General features: G+C 40.1%; 1 protein-coding gene across 1 annotated transcript; it reads left to right on the forward strand.

Moving 5' to 3' along the window:
- Nucleotides 1-668: 668 nt before the first annotated feature.
- On the forward strand, nucleotides 669-16,347 carry cahz (carbonic anhydrase). Its single transcript, XM_020650730.3, has 7 exons — nucleotides 669-1,020; nucleotides 3,985-4,182; nucleotides 5,744-5,862; nucleotides 7,472-7,564; nucleotides 7,671-7,733; nucleotides 7,873-8,028; nucleotides 14,139-16,347. Exons 1-7 carry the CDS (start codon nucleotides 987-989, stop codon nucleotides 14,256-14,258), a joined length of 783 nt encoding a protein of 260 aa, XP_020506386.1. The 5' UTR covers nucleotides 669-986; the 3' UTR covers nucleotides 14,259-16,347.
- Nucleotides 16,348-20,125: the final 3,778 nt, after the last annotated feature.

Consider the following 20,125-nt stretch of genomic DNA (forward strand, 5'->3'; position numbering starts at 1 on the left):
CATCCGGTGAGTAATTGTTCTTCCTACAGCTACTGCGTCTCTTTTTCTGGTTTATCCACTTTGAGTTAGCCCAGCCTAGCTTCTGAAAACAATGTCTTGTGGTAAACTCGTTAAATTTGGGTAGCTTTTGATTGTTTGACATCATTTGTTTCAGAAACTTTAAGGCAGAAAATATCTGCATGTTGGGTGAGGCTATCAAGTTAGGCTATGTAGCCCAGGACTAGAAATGTCACGGTGTCAAGAGTAAACATGGGCAAGGAAAAAATAGAAAAATGTTCAGTTATCTGCAAAACCAAATGTGACTCTAAGAGGACTTCCATATTGTTTTGTTGGACACATGGCAGAGAGAGCAGGGGGGTTGGGGGCTAGGTTAGAGGTTTCTCCCGTGGCCCACCTAAAGGCTTTGTCCGGCCCTGCACAGAGCCACAGGCATGCACATCCCGTGCCCTGCGCATCTCTACACAGCGCGTCAGGAGCTGGATAACCGAGATCAGTGAATGCTGGCAAGAGATGGAAAGAAAAGGTGGAGGTCAGGATATTGCGATGAAATCCGCTGCACGTCTGTCCGATTCTCACAGCTGAAAACTGAACCTGAGCTGAGCCTCTTAACGCAGAGAGCAGGGGGGGGGAGGAGGGGGGGGGGGGGGGGGTGATGGAGGAGTGTGGATGATATGCGCGGAGAAGAGCGCCTCGGGGTTATAATTCAACACCCTGCCTGTGCATATTGTGACTAAAAGCAGGAGTGGAAGGTCAGAGAGAGGAGGAAAAGACGCCATCACAGCCCCCCCATATGTCCGCTCCGTCCTCCTGATGGACCGGCCCGCTCAGAGACCGGCAAGCCAAACCCACCGGAGTGACAGATATAAAACCCCCGAGTGTGTCCTCAGATCAGCATCCTCCGCCTCTTCTGCCGCTGTCAGACCTGCACACTGACTCGGATTAACCATTGTGTTGTGTTACCAGGAGAGCAAGCAGACGGAGCAGCCATGTCTCATGGATGGGGATACGGAGCACATAACGGTGAGGATGTTTTTTAATGTGCTGCATGTTAACAGGTTAACAACATGCTGCCTCTACCCTTCTTTATTTGGTGTAGTGAAGACAGTCTATTGTGATCATCAGTGGTGCATTAACAAACAGCACTCTCGTTTCATTAAAGCCTGATTTACAGTATTATACACTGCAAAAACTGAAATCTTAGGTGTGTTCATTTTAGTCAAAAACAATCTGCAAGCAACATTTAAAATTGAATTGAAGTTTTTTTTTTATTTCGAACGTTTAAAAAAGGAAAGAAAACTTAACATAACTAGATATGTGTCCAAACAATGACAGACATCATACAAAATAAGCTTTCACATATTAGCTACTTTAATTTACACCTCCCAAAGGGAGTGAGAAGAAACTATTCCCATCTCTTCTCCGTTCATCATTCATCATCCTGTCAGTTTCTTCTTTTTGTACAAAGCCTACACATTATTTTTCTGAACTTTTCTAAATGTCATACTAATTATCTTCACCATACAAATGATATAATCCTTAATATTTAGCCTACATTCAAAATCTTTACATTAACTTGTGACGTTTCTTAAAATTAAGATCAAAATCTTATTTCAACTACTTTTTTCTTGTGCCATTAGCTGACTTTTTTTTACTCATTACAATAAATTCAGGTTTTAGTTTTTGCTTTTAGTCATTGGTAGTAGTAGGGAGGGGGGGATTGACCACCCTGCAGGGCCCCATGGAGGAAGGGTCCATTATTGGTCCTGTATTAAATTAATAGTTTTTTGTTTCTCTCTAAGTCATAGCTTTCATAAGGAAAGTTGATTCTGAACGCTTCCTTAACTCTCAGAATGAAAACAAACATTTAAAAACCTTTTAGATGCTTAAAGATAAAAGATGTAAAAGTGACAAAGTTAAATTCACTTATAGGCTATAGTGTTTAATTTAAACTGCAATAGAGTCTTTAAGAGTGTTACACATTTTGGGATATTTAAAGTCGTCATGTACCAGACTTTTAAAGTTCAGTACAATACAGAGAAATATCCAACGATAAGTAGAAGTAGAAGAAGTAGTTCCTTACACACGACATCGGGTAATGTTTTACATCATGAATCGTTTCAAGAATGTCTCAATTTTGCACGCATTTTTACAATTTAGACAGCAAGCAGGAGTTTGTCTGTCATTTTTGATGGATTCATTCGTCTCTTGAAATAAATGCAGTTGTTTTAAGTTTATAGGTACTTTTAGATCCTTTTTAAATGAGTCATTTAACATTTTGATGACCTTAATTTAAATACTTTAACGGGTCATTATTTGAGGTGTGGTTATTATCTCAGTGCTGACTGAGGCGGTGGTGGAGGGGCCCAATGTGATACCTGCTCACGGAGCCCAGTAGTCCTGGAGACGCCCCTGCTTGTAATATCTTTAAATTAGATGTTGATCTGCGGTTATCAGGTGAATGGGGTATATATTTAGTGTGATGAGATATTTTTCAATAGAAATAAGACATTAGAGTTTTTGTTGTGGATTGCAAGGTTGGACTTTACCTGAAGTTAAGCATTCGTACTTTTAATTTTTTTAAAGGTAGAATTAAAAAGGGAAAACTGGAAATAACTGCTCTGAAGGTCGGTGTAATATCATGTTTAAAATGAAAGTCAACTTTTTTTCTCCTCCTCCCTGGAGTACTTTTTCACCGTGATATTTTAACTTTTGTTGAATTAATTATCGGTCATCAGTGTCTGGTAAAGGGGTGGGGTGTTAGTGGCCCCATGCGGCCCCCCTCCTCACTCAGTGCAGGTCGGGAGTCAATTTAAAAATCAATAAATAGTAAACATGAGGAAACCATGAAGGACTAACTCCAGTACAAAACGGTGAACACACACCAAAAGGGATTAAAGCATGAAAAATAGAAAAGTTCTTATAATAATATTTGACTATAGGATTTATTTTTTGTAAATATATTTGCCCGTTTCAGTGAAACTCTTTTATGAAGACTTACTGAATGATTTTAAAAAGAAGTATAGAAATGTCAGTAAAATTTACTTCATGGTAAATAATCAGTTTGTTGCACTGATGAAGTTTCTTAAATGTCATTTAATTTAATTGTTTTTAATCGTGTGTTTAGCTTTACATTGATTAAGCATTGCTATTTGCGTTTGGAGTTAAAAAATATACATTTTGAAAAAACACATCATCTTGTTTATCACAAGACATTATAATTGTCTTGTTTTATCAGTTTGGCCCTCTGACATTCAGAACAAAGCTAAAGTTGTCCTCTCGATGACCAAAGTTGCCTTCCCTGGTCGAGAATATTCAATCTGAAATGAACTATGGATCATTATTTAAAGGTGGTTTCTCGAAGTGTTAAAAAATGATCGATCCGGTTGTCAGAATTAGCGATGATGCTTTGACTCTTTATGATGCATGCACGTCTAAAATTAATTTATATAATTTTAAAATCATAAAATCTGTCATTTCAAACATGGATGGTATCGGAAATGACAGAAGCTTTAAATTACCTTCAGATCTTAAGTCATATTTAACCAGAAGCTGTAAGACAAAAATGTGCCTACAATGTACAAACACTGAAATAACACACAACTTATTTGTGCAAGTTATACAGAGTGCATTTTTATCAATGAAAACTAAGAAATTACCAAATATTTGGTGTCTAGGTCTTCTATTTCTGTTGCCATGGTAACAATCAGGTATCGATGTTGTTTGATTTCTATTATTTATAACATTTATTCCTATTTATAAGTTTGAAAATCTGGTATCGTGACGACCTTGCTAATTTCTACATTGCTCTCGGATGGACTCAAATTGCAACAGAGAGGAACAAAACAAGGAAAAATCTAGTCTTCATGATAAATATAGTGGATTATTAAAAGAGGATGGTGTAGAGATGAGCTGCTGACGTCACAAATAACATAAAAGTAATAACTCTGACATAGCGTTTTTTATTCCCATAACATTCATTTGTAGGACCTGAGAAATGGGAAGAGGATTATCCCGTAGCTAACGGCCCGAGACAGTCTCCCATCAACATCGTCCCCAAAGAGGCTCAGTACGACTCTTCTCTGAAGCCTCTGAAGCTCCGTTATGACCCCTCCAACGCCAATGGCATCCTGAACAACGGACACTCCTTCCAGGTGGACTTTGTGGATGATGAAGACAGCTCCAGTGAGTACAGATCTGTGACAACTCAGAAACACAAAACACTGGTGCACACATGTAAACATAGTTATGCTTGATTGTTTTTGTATACTTGTTTCATCCCTGCACCAAAAGATTATTTCTGATGCAACAGTAAAAGCTTGTACAACATGGACAGTTATGTAATGGTGCTGGTAATCTGTATCTGTTCATCTGGTTCTTGCCTCCACCCTGCTGTCTGTTCTGAAGCAGATAAGACAGCATCTGATGGTGTCAGCGCTCAGTGGACCTCACTGTGCTGCACTCACACTTTCTACATTCATCCTGCAGTGCTGTGATAGAAAAAGACAGTATATTAAGAATAATGGCCTGGAAAACCTTAAGATACAATACATAAAGGAAACACTCTGAGATTAAAATATTTCGCTTTCTGCTCCCTCTATCTGCTCCGTGACCGTCCCAAGGTTAAATTCACAAAGCATATACAGTAGGGCTAGTGATATTCAGGCACAAATACGCTGCGTGTAGTTTGCTCGTTTTGTCCCTGAATGTGGAGAGAAGTGTTCTGCACCTTTACTCTGCACAGAGCTGCACTCTCATGCTGACGGAGCTCAGTCCTGTTCACATAAAGATAATGAGCTAGGAGGGGAGGGGAAACTTGTAAAACTTTATTGTGAGGCCAGACTTGAAATATGTGATATCTTAATTCAAAAAGAGCTTAGATAGATATGTGCACACAAAAAATTATATATTGCAATGTATTCTGAAGAGGAAACTGTCTTGATTGTTGACTGTGTATGACCATTGTAATAAAGTGAGAAAAAGAAGGAAAGAAAATAAATTCTGTATGTGATAATGAGTTTCACCTTACAAAAGTGAGCCTCCTCCTTGAATGAAGTAAACAAGGACAACTCAAAGCAAGAATAAAACAACTTGAGTCCTTGTGCGTAACGGCTTCAGACAGTCTGCATGTCAAAGTAATGTTTACAGACTTCATTTACAGATTGTTAAGTTTTCAGTCATACGGAGGCGGAGTTGTTTTGCTGATTAATGGAAAAGTTTGAGTGTGACATCTCTCATAAATACTCAGCTCTCAGCAGACTGTCATGTTTTCATTCTATCTGTTTGTGCCTGTAATCGCAGGTGTTTGTGAATCAGACGCTTTCTGCTACGCGGCAGATTTGCATAGAAAGGGGCCAAGTTTTCCCCCTAATTACTGCAAGATGGTTCATTTCAATACACATAAACAGCACATACGCACAGAGACACTTTTTGCACTGCAGCAAGAGGACCATTTAATCTCCTGTGTGTGTTTTATGAATTAGGTCTTGGGCGGTCTTTTAACTTATATGTCCACAGGTTTAACGGTTGCAAAGGCCAGACAATCCTTCGATGAATCAGGCCCTGTGTGTACTATAGCACCAAATATTGTTTTCATTGATTGAAAATGACTCTCCCTGACCTTCACTGATATCTGATGTTAGTATGTGTAATACAAATGTTTCAGATTCATTTAAATGTGTGTAACAGTCGAGAGTAAATCTCTTGAGTGTGTCTTTGATGGCTCTGTTTTTTTTCTTCCAACCAGCTCTCACTGGAGGTCCTATTTCTGGAACGTACCGTCTGAAGCAGTTTCATTTCCACTGGGGAGCCGGTGATGACAGAGGCTCCGAGCACACTGTCAACGGGATCAAGTTCCCCTGTGAGGTACTGACGCTGCACCAGCTTGTGATGGAGATTTACACACACATCCTCACTTCAGTCAGGAGAGTAAATGGCCTGGACTATTGGTGCTAATGGTGGTGTGTTTAGGTATTTTTCAACAGATGTAAGCAAAACGAACAATGGACTCAACAACAGCTTGTTATGATACTCAGGTTTAAGGTATGGCAGTGACTCCTAGGGCCTTATTTTGATGGTGTAAAGCACGTTGTCTGAAGCGATTTTGGGTGTCTGACTATATTTTGGTATTTCCGCATCGCACGATCTTGGTGCAGAGCTCAAAGTTGATGGATTACGCATAGGTGTGTTTTGGGTGTAACATGATTTAAACCAATCAGAGTGTCAGATCCCATTCCCTGTAACTGCCAGATGCACCTACAGGCGAGCAACATCAGAAAAAAACATCAGAAAGACACGGTATATAATCTGCATGAGGCACAAAAACACAACCTCATTGATTATTAAAATCTCTGTCTGCTATAGTGTTGGTTTGAACAATAGTTATGTGCAAGCTTGATTTTAAATCCAACTCTCTGATGCATGAGAGTGTGTAAGTGTTTTTAGACAGAACGCACATTAGAAAGCGTGTGCAAAGAGGAGAAGTTAGTATAAACAGAAACATATGCTCAGGCCTCTGTCCCTATGAAAACTCAATTTGATTATTGGTTATTTAATTGTGGAGTAGTGCATCCTGTGTGTGTGCATTAAGAGTAAATCAGCAGGTAATAAGTGAAGCGGGGTTCACACTACAAGATAATCAGGCTGATTATTAGCACAGATTCTCCTCTTCCCACAATCCTGAGCAAAGTCCTGATTTTGTTCTAATGGTTCTAAAAATCATCTCGTTAGATGACCCTGTGGTTTGAGGTGTGTTGACGGTGATGCAATCTGCTCGGAAAGATGTCAGGGCCACCCCTATTTCAAATGGGAAAATATCTAACATGTTCAGTATTTACCTGGATTGTCAAGTCGAACGAAACCTTAGCCGATTAGGAAGCGAGCTGACTGAAGAAGGAAGAACAAAGACCACGAAAGACCGCGAATCAATTCACTCACCTCCACCTCATTTTGCAACGTGTATTGGTCACGTTCACACCGGCCTTATGTCTTTCTTTTTAATTACAATTCTTTGTTTGTGATTTTTTTGGGTCAAAAAGTAGTCCAAAAAACGACCACAAATTCTTCCTTCCTGTCGTCCGCCATCTTTGTTTACCGGTGCTCTAAAGTCATGTTTGATTATTTGAAGATTCGGCGAGAAATACGTTTTTTTTAGAGTCAGGAATCTGTGATTGCGTGGAGAGCAGCGATGGTACTACCACCACACAATAGGAATGAAACAGTTTGATCTATCAGTGTTTGTCGTCATGTGTTAAGTTTTTAAAAAAGCTTTTTGTTGTGGGCCTGGCATTAGAGTCATGTATAATCACACACCACCATGTTGTTCAATCATGGAGACATATTCACTTGATTGTCTCTTCTGAACACTGTCTCATTGTTTTAATCTTAAGTATTGTTCTTGGTCAGTTCTGGATAAATGACCCGCTCTCTGCAGCCCGTGTCTTTAAAGTCAAATGTTGTTTTTTTTTCTCGGTAGCTTCACCTGGTGCACTGGAACACTTCTTACCCGAGCTTTGGAGAGGCAGCCAGTCAGCCTGATGGACTCGCTGTGGTCGGGGTCTTCCTCAAGGTGAGTTATGACAGATTTCAGCCGGAAGTGTTTTTAACTCAAACTAAAACACAGAATGGTTAACACTTGGATGAGAAGAGGTTTGATTGTGTGTGTTGTGCTTCAGATCGGTGCTGCCAATCCCAGACTGCAGAAAGTTCTGGATGCCCTGGAGGCCATTAAGTCCAAGGTAAAAAGAAGAGGAGCTTTTCTGGTTAAAAAATATGTTCATGATTGATTGATTGACGTCTCTGATTTGATTGTTAGTTCAATAAGAATTTTCCTTCCTCACCCTCTCCCTCCCTTCCTTCTCTCCTCGATGGCTGCAGGGCAAACAAACGACCTTTCCAAACTTTGATGCAAAGACACTCCTTCCTGCTTCTCTGGATTATTGGACTTATGACGGCTCTCTGACCACGCCCCCCCTGTTGGAGAGCGTCACCTGGATTGTCCTCAAGGAGCCAATCAGTGTCAGCCCTGCACAGGTACTTAACATGTCTCACACACTTATTTCTATGAAAGCGATGCATATCATTGAGTGATCCGCCATCTTTCCCTCCTGTGATTTTTTATAAAAGAAACATGGCAACACCGGCTCTCTGTGACAGGTGCCACATCGGGGGTGTTTGTACATAGAGAATGATGATTTCAGCATTATCGTTGTATTCATTCACTTTCTCTTCAGATGGTCAAAGTCTCAATGTTGCTCTTCTGACTTTGGCATGTTCATGATCAAAGATATTATGTGACAACAACAAAGATGTTGTCAATCCGCTCTGCCTACTACTACTATCCCCAGTTTCCTATATTCACTGCCCCATCTAATTGGGGCAAACAGATCTCTATTTTTTTAAATCCCAGTTTTGGCTGCCTAGGACTTCAATTGCATAAAAAAAAAGATCAAAACACATATCGGTATCACTTCATTTTTCTAGAATTCTATCAGACTTTTTGAAAATCTGGTATCGTAACCCAGCCGCAACCTCTGTAGTTGAAAATGGCGCCAATGCAGACGTGCAAAAATCTGAAGTCCATCCAGTGCCCACTTGATGCTGGCTGCAGAAGCACCATGACTGGTTCAAAAAACAAAGTCATGAAGGAGCAGTGTTATCCATAATTAGGCGCCTGGCTGACCTGATTGACAGGCAGGCACGGTGAAGACTTATGACCTGCCTCATCTCCAGCTTATTGCCTGGTGTGAGGTTGACTGAAAGTAAGGTTGAGAGAGCAATTCCTATCCATTTCTGTAGTAGGGACACAGTCAAAATGTCCAAATCCTTATAACTGACAGACTAAAACATGTTTACATTACTGGCCAATCAAATGAAATATAGGGGATTTTGACACGTTAGCTAAAAGTCCGTTGCTGATGGCTGTTTGGAGGTTGACCAACTTTCAAACAGATTTGTAGGTTTAATCCTTGAGCTCCTCCAGTCTGCATGTTTGCGCTTCTTTGGGCAAAGATGACCATTATTAGAATTAAACATTACGGCAATAATGTCCTGTAGTGTATCCCATACTCCTGAAAATGAACAACTCCAATCGGATCTCTGAACATGATTTCCATAACCCGTGTCCAGGCCTGCCACTGGAACATGTTGAGAGCACTAACACTGCTTGTCAGGTTCAAAGTATGCAGAGAAATATCTGAACCACCCGACTGCTTACCCATCGATATGGCTAGTTACATTGAAAATGTTTTCATTGATTTCAAAATTGCTTGTTAAAGTCGTAGCTACAAAGATGACAACTGAAGCTTCAGATTCAAAGAGGTATGGAGTAAATAATAGGGATTTGTGGGGCACCAGAGTGCAGCAAAGGCTGGAACAACAAACGATAAGACAAGGAGAAAAAGCCCTTCGACAACTTAAGGCCACAGCGACATGAGTTTCTGTTTTGGAAATAGAACGTTTGCTCCGCTCTGAATAAGGAAGCAAAAATGTAACGCTGAACTCTGTCTGGAAGGTCAACCAGCGACTGAAGTGAAGCCACAGCTGGATTACACACTGTACAACATTTAAATATAGCTATGTGGGTCATCATGTGAGTATTGAGTACATGTGTCTATGTGCTGGGACGTCCACACAAAAGCCTGTGTGTATTTGTGGCGGTTCTAAATACAGACGTTTGTCTTGGCAGCTCATCTTTTGTGGGCTCACCGTGTAACTTCAGCTTTTTCAGTCATGTAGTTTGCTGAAAGCGGGAAGTGTTCAACTTCAAATCAGAGAATAAAAGTGTGAAGGTTCAGAGAATCTGAGGGGGAAAATATAGGCAAGCCGTGTGATTGCAGAGCGTTTTGATACAGCTGTACACACACACTGTCGACTTCAACTTGTCGACCAAACCAACAAATATCATCAAGGTTACAAGTACATTAGAGCAGGGCGTGTCGGAGCCTGGAGTGCCTTGTGTTTCACTCAGATTACTCTGACTGCCTGTATCTCCTGTGGCCTGTTTGCACACTATCTCTTCACATAATTTACGTTGCTGCACTGTATCTTCATATGATACACGCCCCCCCATGGAGAAGAGGAGGAGCTTTTATACTCAGCTCTCCCTGCGTAAAGCCTGGATATGAATGATATGTGATTGTACAGAGGAATCTTTTAGTGTAGAAATGAGTAAACCAAACAGTGCGACACATAACTCAAATCCAGCGTGCAGGTCTCGCTGGTATATATGACGCAGTCTGTTTTTGGAGTCTCTGAGTGAAGAAAGGATTACGCTGTCTTCCTGTGTGCGTTCAGCAACAGTAAAGTCCACATCATGCAGCTTCTGAGCAGCTCCTTTAGTATTTTCACCATGTGGAGTTTGTGATCCTGCTAGCTTCAGGACGGTATGAGCTCTCAGTCTGTGGTGAAAGTTGTAAAATGACGGACACACAGCCTGCAGGTCGAGCTGCACGACTCCGCTGGCCACTTGTGGAGTCTTTTCAATCCAACCAGAACTTGACAAGGTTTATTTCCTTTTTTAATGAAGGATTATCACCACATGAGGAAGAGAAGATGGTAAAAAAAGTGACGTTGCCTACCTGGCACCGTATCCCAGCATGCTTTGTGCAGCAAAGCGGTCGCTCTCAAAACACAATAAATTGGGGTATGATGTCATCTGCATTTATCTGTAATGACGGCACATGTCTCTTTATACTGGTATAGTGTTTGAACGGGTATATATGACGCAGCTCACTTTTTAAATTAGAAAAATCAAAAAGGTGTTAAAAGTGTTTCTAACACTGAATTTTACAGTCCTTAAAATCTCTATGAAATGTAATGATTGCTGAATGGGAATTGAAAACCCATTCGCTTGTTTATCGGCTTGCATGAGGAGATGTTGGTGATGCTATAGAATTGCTGCTTTAGTCATGCCACACACACACACACACACACACACACACACACACACACATACACACACACAGAGGTGCCGTGACATAATCTTCTCAAAACTGGTCTATTGAAAAACGTATATCCTTCACCTTGTTTGAAGATAAAGATACATTTGTTCATGATAGATCATAGCGTGCTGTCTTAAATGTGACCCTTGTTTTGGTGTTTTGAAGTGAAAACTTAAATGTTAGTGCATAACGAGAGGAAAACAACCTGATTTAAAGCAACAACCAATGAGGGCGCTGGGGTGAATTCAGGGTGATTCTTGTTGTGTGGACGCATCAAGAGATTCAGAACGGCATATTAAGAACATAAAAAGCATACACACTAGTTGTTTCTATTTTGTTTCCTTATTGGTAAAGACTTCTTCCCGATTAAACACAACGATGCTGTGCTATCCACACAATGTTTTGGTGGAAAGGACGACATAAAAATAACCTTATTCCATGTTTAACTTACTGAGTAGTACGTCACATTCAAGTTTCCATCAAATACATGACCTTTGATAATTTCATGACCTTGTGATGAAAGCATCTGTTATTCTGGACACCTGGTGCTCACCTACCTACTTGTGTGTGGTCTCACCAAGTGTTGTCATATCAAGTGATATCACAGATAAGGCTCAGGGAAAAAAAGGTCAGGCTACAAGGTTCATTATCATACTGTCCCCTAACACCCTGAACTCGCCCTTTATGAAAGCAGATTAAAAGATAACGATGCCTTCTCACTCTGATCATGAAAACACATGTTAGTTTTCTGTAATTTGATGGGAATAAATGTCAGTTTATCTGTGTTTTTGAGACAGTTTCAATATTTTCACAAGAAGTTGTTTTAACCTTTTTGGCTTTGCCTGCAGATATTCTAGGGTTATAAAGAAGTGACAGCAGAATAATCTAAATGTATTCACAGATGGATCGTTTCTACACAGCTCAGAGGGTTTATGCTGTTAAGGACAGTACAGAAGTAGTTTCAGAGTCAGGGGTATTCTGCAGCACCATGTGCACATGGGGGAGAGCAACCTAACAGGGTGGGGGAGTGGGGGGGAAGAGGGTGCTGCCCTGTACGCTGCATTGAGCTGACGCTGAACTGGACCAAGTGAAGCAGCTGATTGCATTAAACACCGATGGCTGATGTTAGAAAATCATTTAATGGGATATTAACCTCAGTCTGTGCAGCAGTGGAAGAAACATGACTGTTTACTGGTCTGTTCCCCCCTCGACATTTGGCCTTCTGGGGAAACAAGAGCTCATGGGAATGTTTCATCCATCTGGTTTCTAGGCAACACGCTCTCTGTTTGACATTCGTACTTGAAATGATTTGTTTCTGATTTAGTGTAACCTTTAATTCTAAGAAGAGCAACGTTTTAGAGAGATGAAAAATGTATTTTTACAGAGAGAGATGATAAATCAGACAGAAAACAATACATTTAACACTTTAAAACCAAAAGAGAGAACATCCTGCGTGGACATCTTTGCCTGTTTTCAGTTCAGACTGTGTGCGCTTGTGGAACTTCTAGTCTTAGCCTGTCACTTTAGCAACACGCTCAAGTGAATCTTGGCAGCTGTCCGAATAGAGCTTGATGAATAAATACAATGCCTGTCCTGTGTAACTGTTACTGTGGCCAGCCCACTTTTTTCATTCAGGATGCAGTGACTAGTGGAGTCGTTGTCACCAGTCATGACAACCTCAGGGCCGAATGATGTACTGAGACTAGCTTTAGGGTGTTTCAAATTGGGTAGGATTGTTTCTGACCATGCTCGAGCGAAGATTGCGCCCCCTCCCCTCTCCCCCGCTGGTCTGCACTTACATTAGTAGTATTCTTCAGTGCCTCACGTATGTACACAGTCCGATACAGCAGGTGGCAGTATGCACATAGTTTGTTTTGCAAATCCGCGATGAAGCTTAAAGAAGTTGCAACCATGGTAACCACTCGCGGGCTGAGTCCGTCCTGCTATGTGGACATCTTTATTATTTTCTAAGACACTTACAACCACCCTCTTCCTACTTCTACATCTATCATGCAGCTCAGAGGACAGAAATGTTCTGTGCTGTGATTATACAACGGTTTTTGATACGACAGGAGCCGTTCAGAATTTCATCATGTCTGCTTTCTTGTTTGGGAACAGTTGCGTTCACATCTCCTGCGGACCGTATTCGAGTACATATGAATTGTGCCCAGGACCACCTCTTCAATCGGACTCGGGCACGGTGCCTGAGTGCTGTACGTTTATGTTTAAACTAATCAAATAAACCGAACTGTGGGGTCAAGTGTACTCGGATCCGACCCGGGTCCCCAATATGAAACCACCTTTAAAGCATTTATATGTGACATTCTGTATGTCAAAGATCTAATACAGTATATCATAAATAAATATATATTGTGGAATAAAGACTTCCTAGATAGAGAGTGAAGTCAAACAGCATCTGTGTTTGTTGTTCTGAGCTCTGTGTTCACACTGATGGGACGGTGCTTCCTTCGCCTCGTTTGTTGTTTCACGCTGAGGCTCAAAATCTTTCACACATGATTTCTTACAAGTGAACCCTTCCCTCTCTAACCGTTAGCCCTGCCACTACACGGGGAGAATAGAATCTGCCCCACCCACTCAGGGATGCTGTTTCTGGGAGCATATTAACAGAGTGTCATCACAAAAGCACAACTGAAGGGGTACCAACAAACTTTCCAAACCAAAGAAAGTCTAAAAAGAAAACCAGACAACAATGGAATCAACTTTGAGATGTACATCATCACTTAAAATTGATCTCAGCGTCTTGTTTTCAGATGTTTATCAGCGCTCGTCTGCTGCTGGCTCTGCCTTACAGAACCCTGAAAGTGAAATAGTACAGGAGGGGAGGGGGAGGGGGAGCTGAGGGATGAAGGACGTGTGTCTGAGGAGAGCATTGTTTTTGATCTGATAATCTGCTCTGAAAGTCGCACAGTAAGCCTTTAATGATGGAGGCTGGGGCATGTTTATAGATCACTTCTCTGTAATCCGAAACTGACGAGAAGATTCAACTATTTGCTTAATAAAGAGTCGTGAAATTAATTCTGTTTCTGTATAAATTAACTGAACCTCATAAACAGAGGCCTGTTACATGTTAGAAAAAACACATTTCAGACACGTCTTATCCAACTCAGGTACTTAATCTGACTTTAATCATCTCTCTCTCTCTCTCTCTCTCTCTCTTTCTTGTCTTTTGTTTCTCATCAGATGGCCATGTTTCGTAGCCTCCTGTTCACCGGAGAAGAGGAAACTCCGTGCTGCATGGCCGACAACTACCGCCCCCCTCAGCCTCTGAAGGGCCGTCAAGTCCGCGCCTCCTTCAAATAAACCCTGAGTAATCGTCAAAGCTTTGCTGCCCCTTTACTATCCCACCCCTCGTTTCTTTAACCTTATTTTAACTCTTTTCCACATGCAACGTTTCCTTAGCTCATATGTCCCCCATCCATTTTACGCCTGGGAAGTGGAATTAAAAAAAAACATCCACTTAAACTTTCTATGACAAAGACAACCTGGATGTATCATGATTCAAAGGTCAAAAGTGATTTTCAAGCTTTGACACTGTTGAGACACAGCCGCTGTGAAGTGAGTCTCAAACTGAGATGAAATTGCTTTTTGAACATGACAAATATTTGATGGCCTTTAAGGCTCACCTCCTACCTTCAACCGTACATATCAATGCTCGCTCACTCTCTTATGCCTCATTTCCCCTGCACAGCTAAAGGTACGCATCATAATGACAAGACTAGTGTTGCTAGGAACCCTCCTTTTTTTGTTTTTCATTTGCAGATTTGCAGATTGTTCCTTTTCATTATCGTCAAAAATATAAAGAATTGCAGTCAACATTCTCAGTTAATCTTTTAGAAAGTATAAAAAGGTGTTTGCCTTGTTTGAAAATGAATTGCCTTGATCATCCTCCTGAAGCTTCTCTCTATGCATTTCATTGTATCTCGCCTCGCGCCACAGACAGCTGCTCAGATCATAGTAGACTATTTTTTTTATTGACTCAGTCAGTTTGGGATAAAGTGATCATCACGAGATCTGGCTAAACATTTTGGTGATTTCTTTTTATTCAGACAGTAGGTGGGAACTTCAGCCTCCACCCACCAGCTGACATTACTATGCAATTAGATCTTTGGACTTGTAATCACCTCCTGATGGCAATGCTGAATACTGTTCCAGTATGATGTGAACAGGTATCTGCAGATTGTTCAGACTGAGGCCGTGTCCACATTATAGAGTCTAAAAGACAAGGCTTTAATGTTTTAAGCTTGCTCAACTCGTCAAATATGGCAGCTCTGTCAGCCCTCCTGCTGAAAAAATAACTTTTGGTTACCTAGGTATTCTATTGTTGTTGCCGTGGCAACAAATTAAGTATGGATATTGTATTAGTTTGACCAGTATCATAACATCCCTGAATGTAAGTTTGTGTATAACGTCAGGTATGATATTTTCATAATCAGGTCTGTTTATTAAATGTAAAACACAGGTAAGTTAAGAAGATTTGTGAAGTACAGAAGCTCGAAAGTTACGTTGGTTGGTCGCATAAGTCGATAATGTACGTCAGCAACAAACATTTGTCAATTTGGTTAAATGACTTTTATGTTAAACCTTTTTAAAACCCAAACAATTAAAACACTGAAATGAAATGTTAAATCACAATTAATTATTTATGCTTTTATTTTGTATTTTTGTACTGCCTTAAGCTAAGGGTACTTTACTTCCTGTTTGGATGCACACCTGATTTCATTTGAAAGGAAATAAGGGCCTTTTGATAGGCCAAAGGTTACAACATGAACTTAATCACGAAAAAAGGTCCTCGTAACCGATTGAAAAGTAAAACAGCTGAAAAGGACGGTATAAAGGGAAATGTTTGATTTCTCATTTGACTGCTTTAATTTAATTTAGCTGACGTTGCATATTTTTGTACTAACACTAGAAAGTGCCAAACGGGTGTAAGATTGTTTTTAGATTGTGACATTTTGAAGCATATGGCTGCTGACTGAGCTGCTGTACATGATGAGAGTGGGACCATGTTGTTGTTTTTTCCTCTGTGTATTCCTTCCATCAACTTGAATTATTTTGCTGTTGTCATGGCAATAGCCAGTTTATCGTACTACGAGTGTCTCTAAATGTGACTCCATGTTTTTATTCTAACTATGAGACCTGAACTGCCTCTCACCACAGTGCATTAAACAATGTTAACAAGACTCATGTTGGTAAATTAAAGTGATGAATTTGTAAAGAAGTGTTCATGACCGACGACGCTAATGTTACTTTTTGCTTTTTGCGATCATGAAGCAGCAGTTTCCCTTTAAAGAGTCTCACTTCAAACTGTTGTCACAGAAAGAACAGGTTTTGTGTGCAAATGTGTCATCACTGGAAAATGGTGTCAATAAAAAGTCATAACTTAATCACACCTGAAAAGTTTCCTCTTCTTTACAACGTGTGCATTTCTAACAAATTTTCCTAAAAAGTAGAGAGGGTGTAAAATGTCTAAAAAAACCAGACACACATTTAAAGGTCACATATTATGCAATTTACACTTACCCATGGTTTCCTTACACTAACACATGTCCATAGCCTGTCGACAAACCCCACAATTATGAGAAAAGTCCATCCTCGCCATCTTTTGTCTGCTCCATTTTTCAGAAAATGTGTGCTTAAACAGGCTGATTGGAGATTTTCCCTTCATGACATCACAAAGGGCAGCAACCCCTCCCCCAGGTGGGTGACACTCCCACAGCTAGGTGTTTGTTCTGCCCTCTGAGTCTGCCTTCTCCCTGTAAGCAATAGGGCATGGAGCGAGAAAGCCCAAGACATCTAAGCCAGAGAGGGGGGCGTGGTCAGACACAGCTCATTTACATATTTAAAGGTACAGACACAGAAACAGCCTGTTCTGAGCAGGGCTGAAATAGAGGAGTTTATAGACATGATCAAATACAGGATCAGAGTGTTTTTAGAACAAGAAACTTTACAGACATGTTTTAGGGAGCGCTGAGACTTATTTAAACTGGTTGAAGAGGAGGAGAATATGTGACCTTTAACAGAAAATAGCACTAAGACATTATATCTGAAACGTTTCATAGTTTTTGAAAAGTTAAATGCCCAAGTCGTATTTGGAAGCCAATAACATATTTCAATAAAAGTTGGGGCAGTGGCAAAAAAAAGAGTGTAACATTGGTGAAATGCTTTGAAAAACATACCTGATGGAACATCTAATGTTAATCAGGTTGACTGTCAACAGATTAGTAACATGATGGGGTATTAAAAGAGCATCCTAGAGAGGCGGAGTCTGTCCGAGGTAAAGATGAGAAGGGGTTTACTACCCTGTGAAAGACTGAGTAGTGCATCACTTTGAGAATAATGATGTTATTGTTCAAAACATGAAACGTTCTCTTGTGCCTCTTGAGGGTGTTTTCAGACAACAAGGCAGTTTAAATTTGTAAGTCAAATTTAAGTCAGGGACAAAATGCAGGGAGATGATGAGTCTCCAAATATCAGTTTCAAATAGCTTCTATGGCTGAAATTGGAGGGTGAAGAAAATGCTGAAATTTTCATGCTTTAGTCATAAAATATATCATTAATTTGCCAATCAGCCCAACTGAAGGGGATATTTCTTTTGCTAGAAATTTTATTTTTTGTTTTTAGCAATGCTAGAAGCTTAGTGTTTATCAACTGCAGTGTGATCCCCTGTTCATCATTTTACTCCTGAATAAATATTAAATATGAAAAACATTAACTTGTCAGGTTGAGTGATTCTGGGACTCTGAAACAGATGGTTATAGTTTGAAGTTATTTATTGAATGGTATTTAAGGTAAAGCCTGATATTCCTAATGCGAGACGATGCTGAGACAGTTCTTACCTCAAACACAATATCGGTGTGTTGATCATTTCTCAATCAATCCTTTTTTAGTGAGGATTCATTTGAAAAGGATTTATGAACAAGTGACCCATGCCAACATCCAGTTTGTCACGTATAACATCCTTACAACATTGCCCTTAAAAAAACGCAATATCAACCACCACTAAATATATCAAATTATACCATTTAAGTGTTTCATTCATGTATGTTAATTTACTTAAATCTGCAGAGGAGAAAACATTTCATTATGGGATGCATAATGCATGAAGTGAAACAAATCTGAACTGATAAAACCACCTGAAAAACCTGACGTATCGTATATGATACACACGTTTTAACATGATTTTACTGTATTAAAATCATCAAATATAGGTTGATTATATATTGAACCAATCCAATAAAAACCCCTGTTGAAGCATCAGTATCATTTGGATGTTTTGATGTCTTTATTTCTTCTTAATTGGTGAAAATATTCAACGAAAAATCTCTTTTGTGTGACTTCCTCCATGTTTGATGTGTTTGACGAGTTGTATGAAGGTCTTAAAGAGCTTCCTGTCCTATTCATCCACTGTATGTAGCTGGTTGTTTTTTAAGAAGAAATAAAAAGATCCCACCGAGGAAGCAGAGGTCTCAAAAAATATGTATCAAATATGATTCATTTGTCTATAGGGCTCGACCTGAAAACACAATTTAAAGTGATTCTACGTGTTTTAATTAGTAAAATATAGCAAAATATGAATGTATTATTCATTCTAGTCTTTACATGAATACCACATGATTATGAATTAAGATCCTCTCACAATTTTCTGCTACACTCAGCTGGAGTTGGATAGTGACGGCCTTATGTAACGCTGTTTGTCTGTTTGTTGGCGTCTCTTCCAGCAGCTCTTTGTTGGCGTTCTCATCATCACAAGCCATTAGCTGGATGATCTTTGACGGATATTTGGCCGCTAAACAACCGCTCTGTCTGTCTCCCTCGGGATGGAAGAGACGAGAAGAGAGGAGAAGAGGCCGATTCAATCAGAGAGACAAATATTACTTCAGCCAACCGGTCGAACTGCAGCCAACATGCAGACGGACAGACTTTACTTGTCCCACTGTCACTTAGAAGAGTGTTCGCGGGTAAAGCCTAAGGTTGGGTGGGTGGGTCTACTCATACAGTAGTTATCAGGCTACACCCACAGATGGGTGATGACAGAAGACAGCTTCTTAGAAAACAATTACTCAGAACTTTCACTATCTTTGATGAAACATGTTGCCTGAGAGACACCTGATAAGAAACCAAAAGGTCACATTCCCTCCCACTCATGAAACTTTCACTGTCCCAATTCAGTGTGAGCCCCCCACAAAGGAGCCAGCCTTAGAAGACCGATCTGAAATGAGACGGATTTCCTGTTTACATCACTTGCTGCAAAGGATTAATAAAGTACCTCGTACCTTGTCAAAGCATCTTTGAGTTTTCAGAAAAGCACTATATAAAACCAATGTATTATTACTTATCTATCTATCTATCTATCTATCTATTTCTAAGCACCTGCTCTTGTTGCATAGCAACCTTGACAACTGCACCTAAACAAACCGTGCATCAATTAACCTATTATTTCAAAGACTATTTGAAGTCTCAATGCCCCTTTCGTTTCTTAATATTATTATCGCCAGCTTTTTGACTGAATTACTTCCATTTCAAAGAGTAATTATCCACATTTGAGAGTCCGCCATCTGGTCTGAATTGACGTGTAATGAATCTCACAATAAGTTGGGCCTCATATGATGCACCGATGCATCCCGCCTTGGACACCGGGCTGTGTTGCAATTGGTTAAGAAATTGTGCCCTTGGCAGGATTTCTCTGAATTGAGACACAACTTCTCATGCTGGAGGAGGCCGGACTAAGAGGCAGTCAAGGTTGCTCCTCTATTGTTGAGAGGCAAGATGTACGACGCCTAATGTTCATCGCTTTGGATAAAAGAGTCTGCTGCATGAATTGTAGAAGACCACACATTTCAAAAATAAGTTATTAAGGGCTTTACAATTTAAACTTGCCAACGTGGTAAAAACAAATAAAGAACTGGACAAATAATAAAACAGAAAAAGAAAAGGTACTACAATTAAAAATGTGTATCAATGAAATTTGGTAAAGAAGTAAACAACAAAGCCAACAGTTAAGAAAAAGTAAGCCTGTTTGATTAAAAAAAAACTGCTTTCATTTAGAAAGGAAACAAAGACAGGAAAGACCACTCTGGAGGTAAGCTATCAAGAATATAACTTTTTCAAGGGTCGGTCCTGTAAATTGTGATCCACCGGTTGGTCAATGTGAGGTGCGAGACTAAATG

This window comes from Labrus bergylta, chromosome 4 (genome assembly GCF_963930695.1).
Source record: "Labrus bergylta chromosome 4, fLabBer1.1, whole genome shotgun sequence".
Taxonomy (NCBI): Eukaryota; Metazoa; Chordata; class Actinopteri; order Labriformes; family Labridae; genus Labrus; species Labrus bergylta.

Coding starts and splice junctions, on each gene's coding strand:
- cahz (XM_020650730.3), top strand. CDS start 987: ATGTCTCATGGATGGGGATACGGAGCACATAACG. Junction 4,183..5,743: donor GGATGATGAAGACAGCTCCA/GTGAGTACAGAT, acceptor TCTTCCAACCAG/CTCTCACTGGAGGTCCTATT. Junction 7,734..7,872: donor TGGAGGCCATTAAGTCCAAG/GTAAAAAGAAGA, acceptor CGATGGCTGCAG/GGCAAACAAACGACCTTTCC.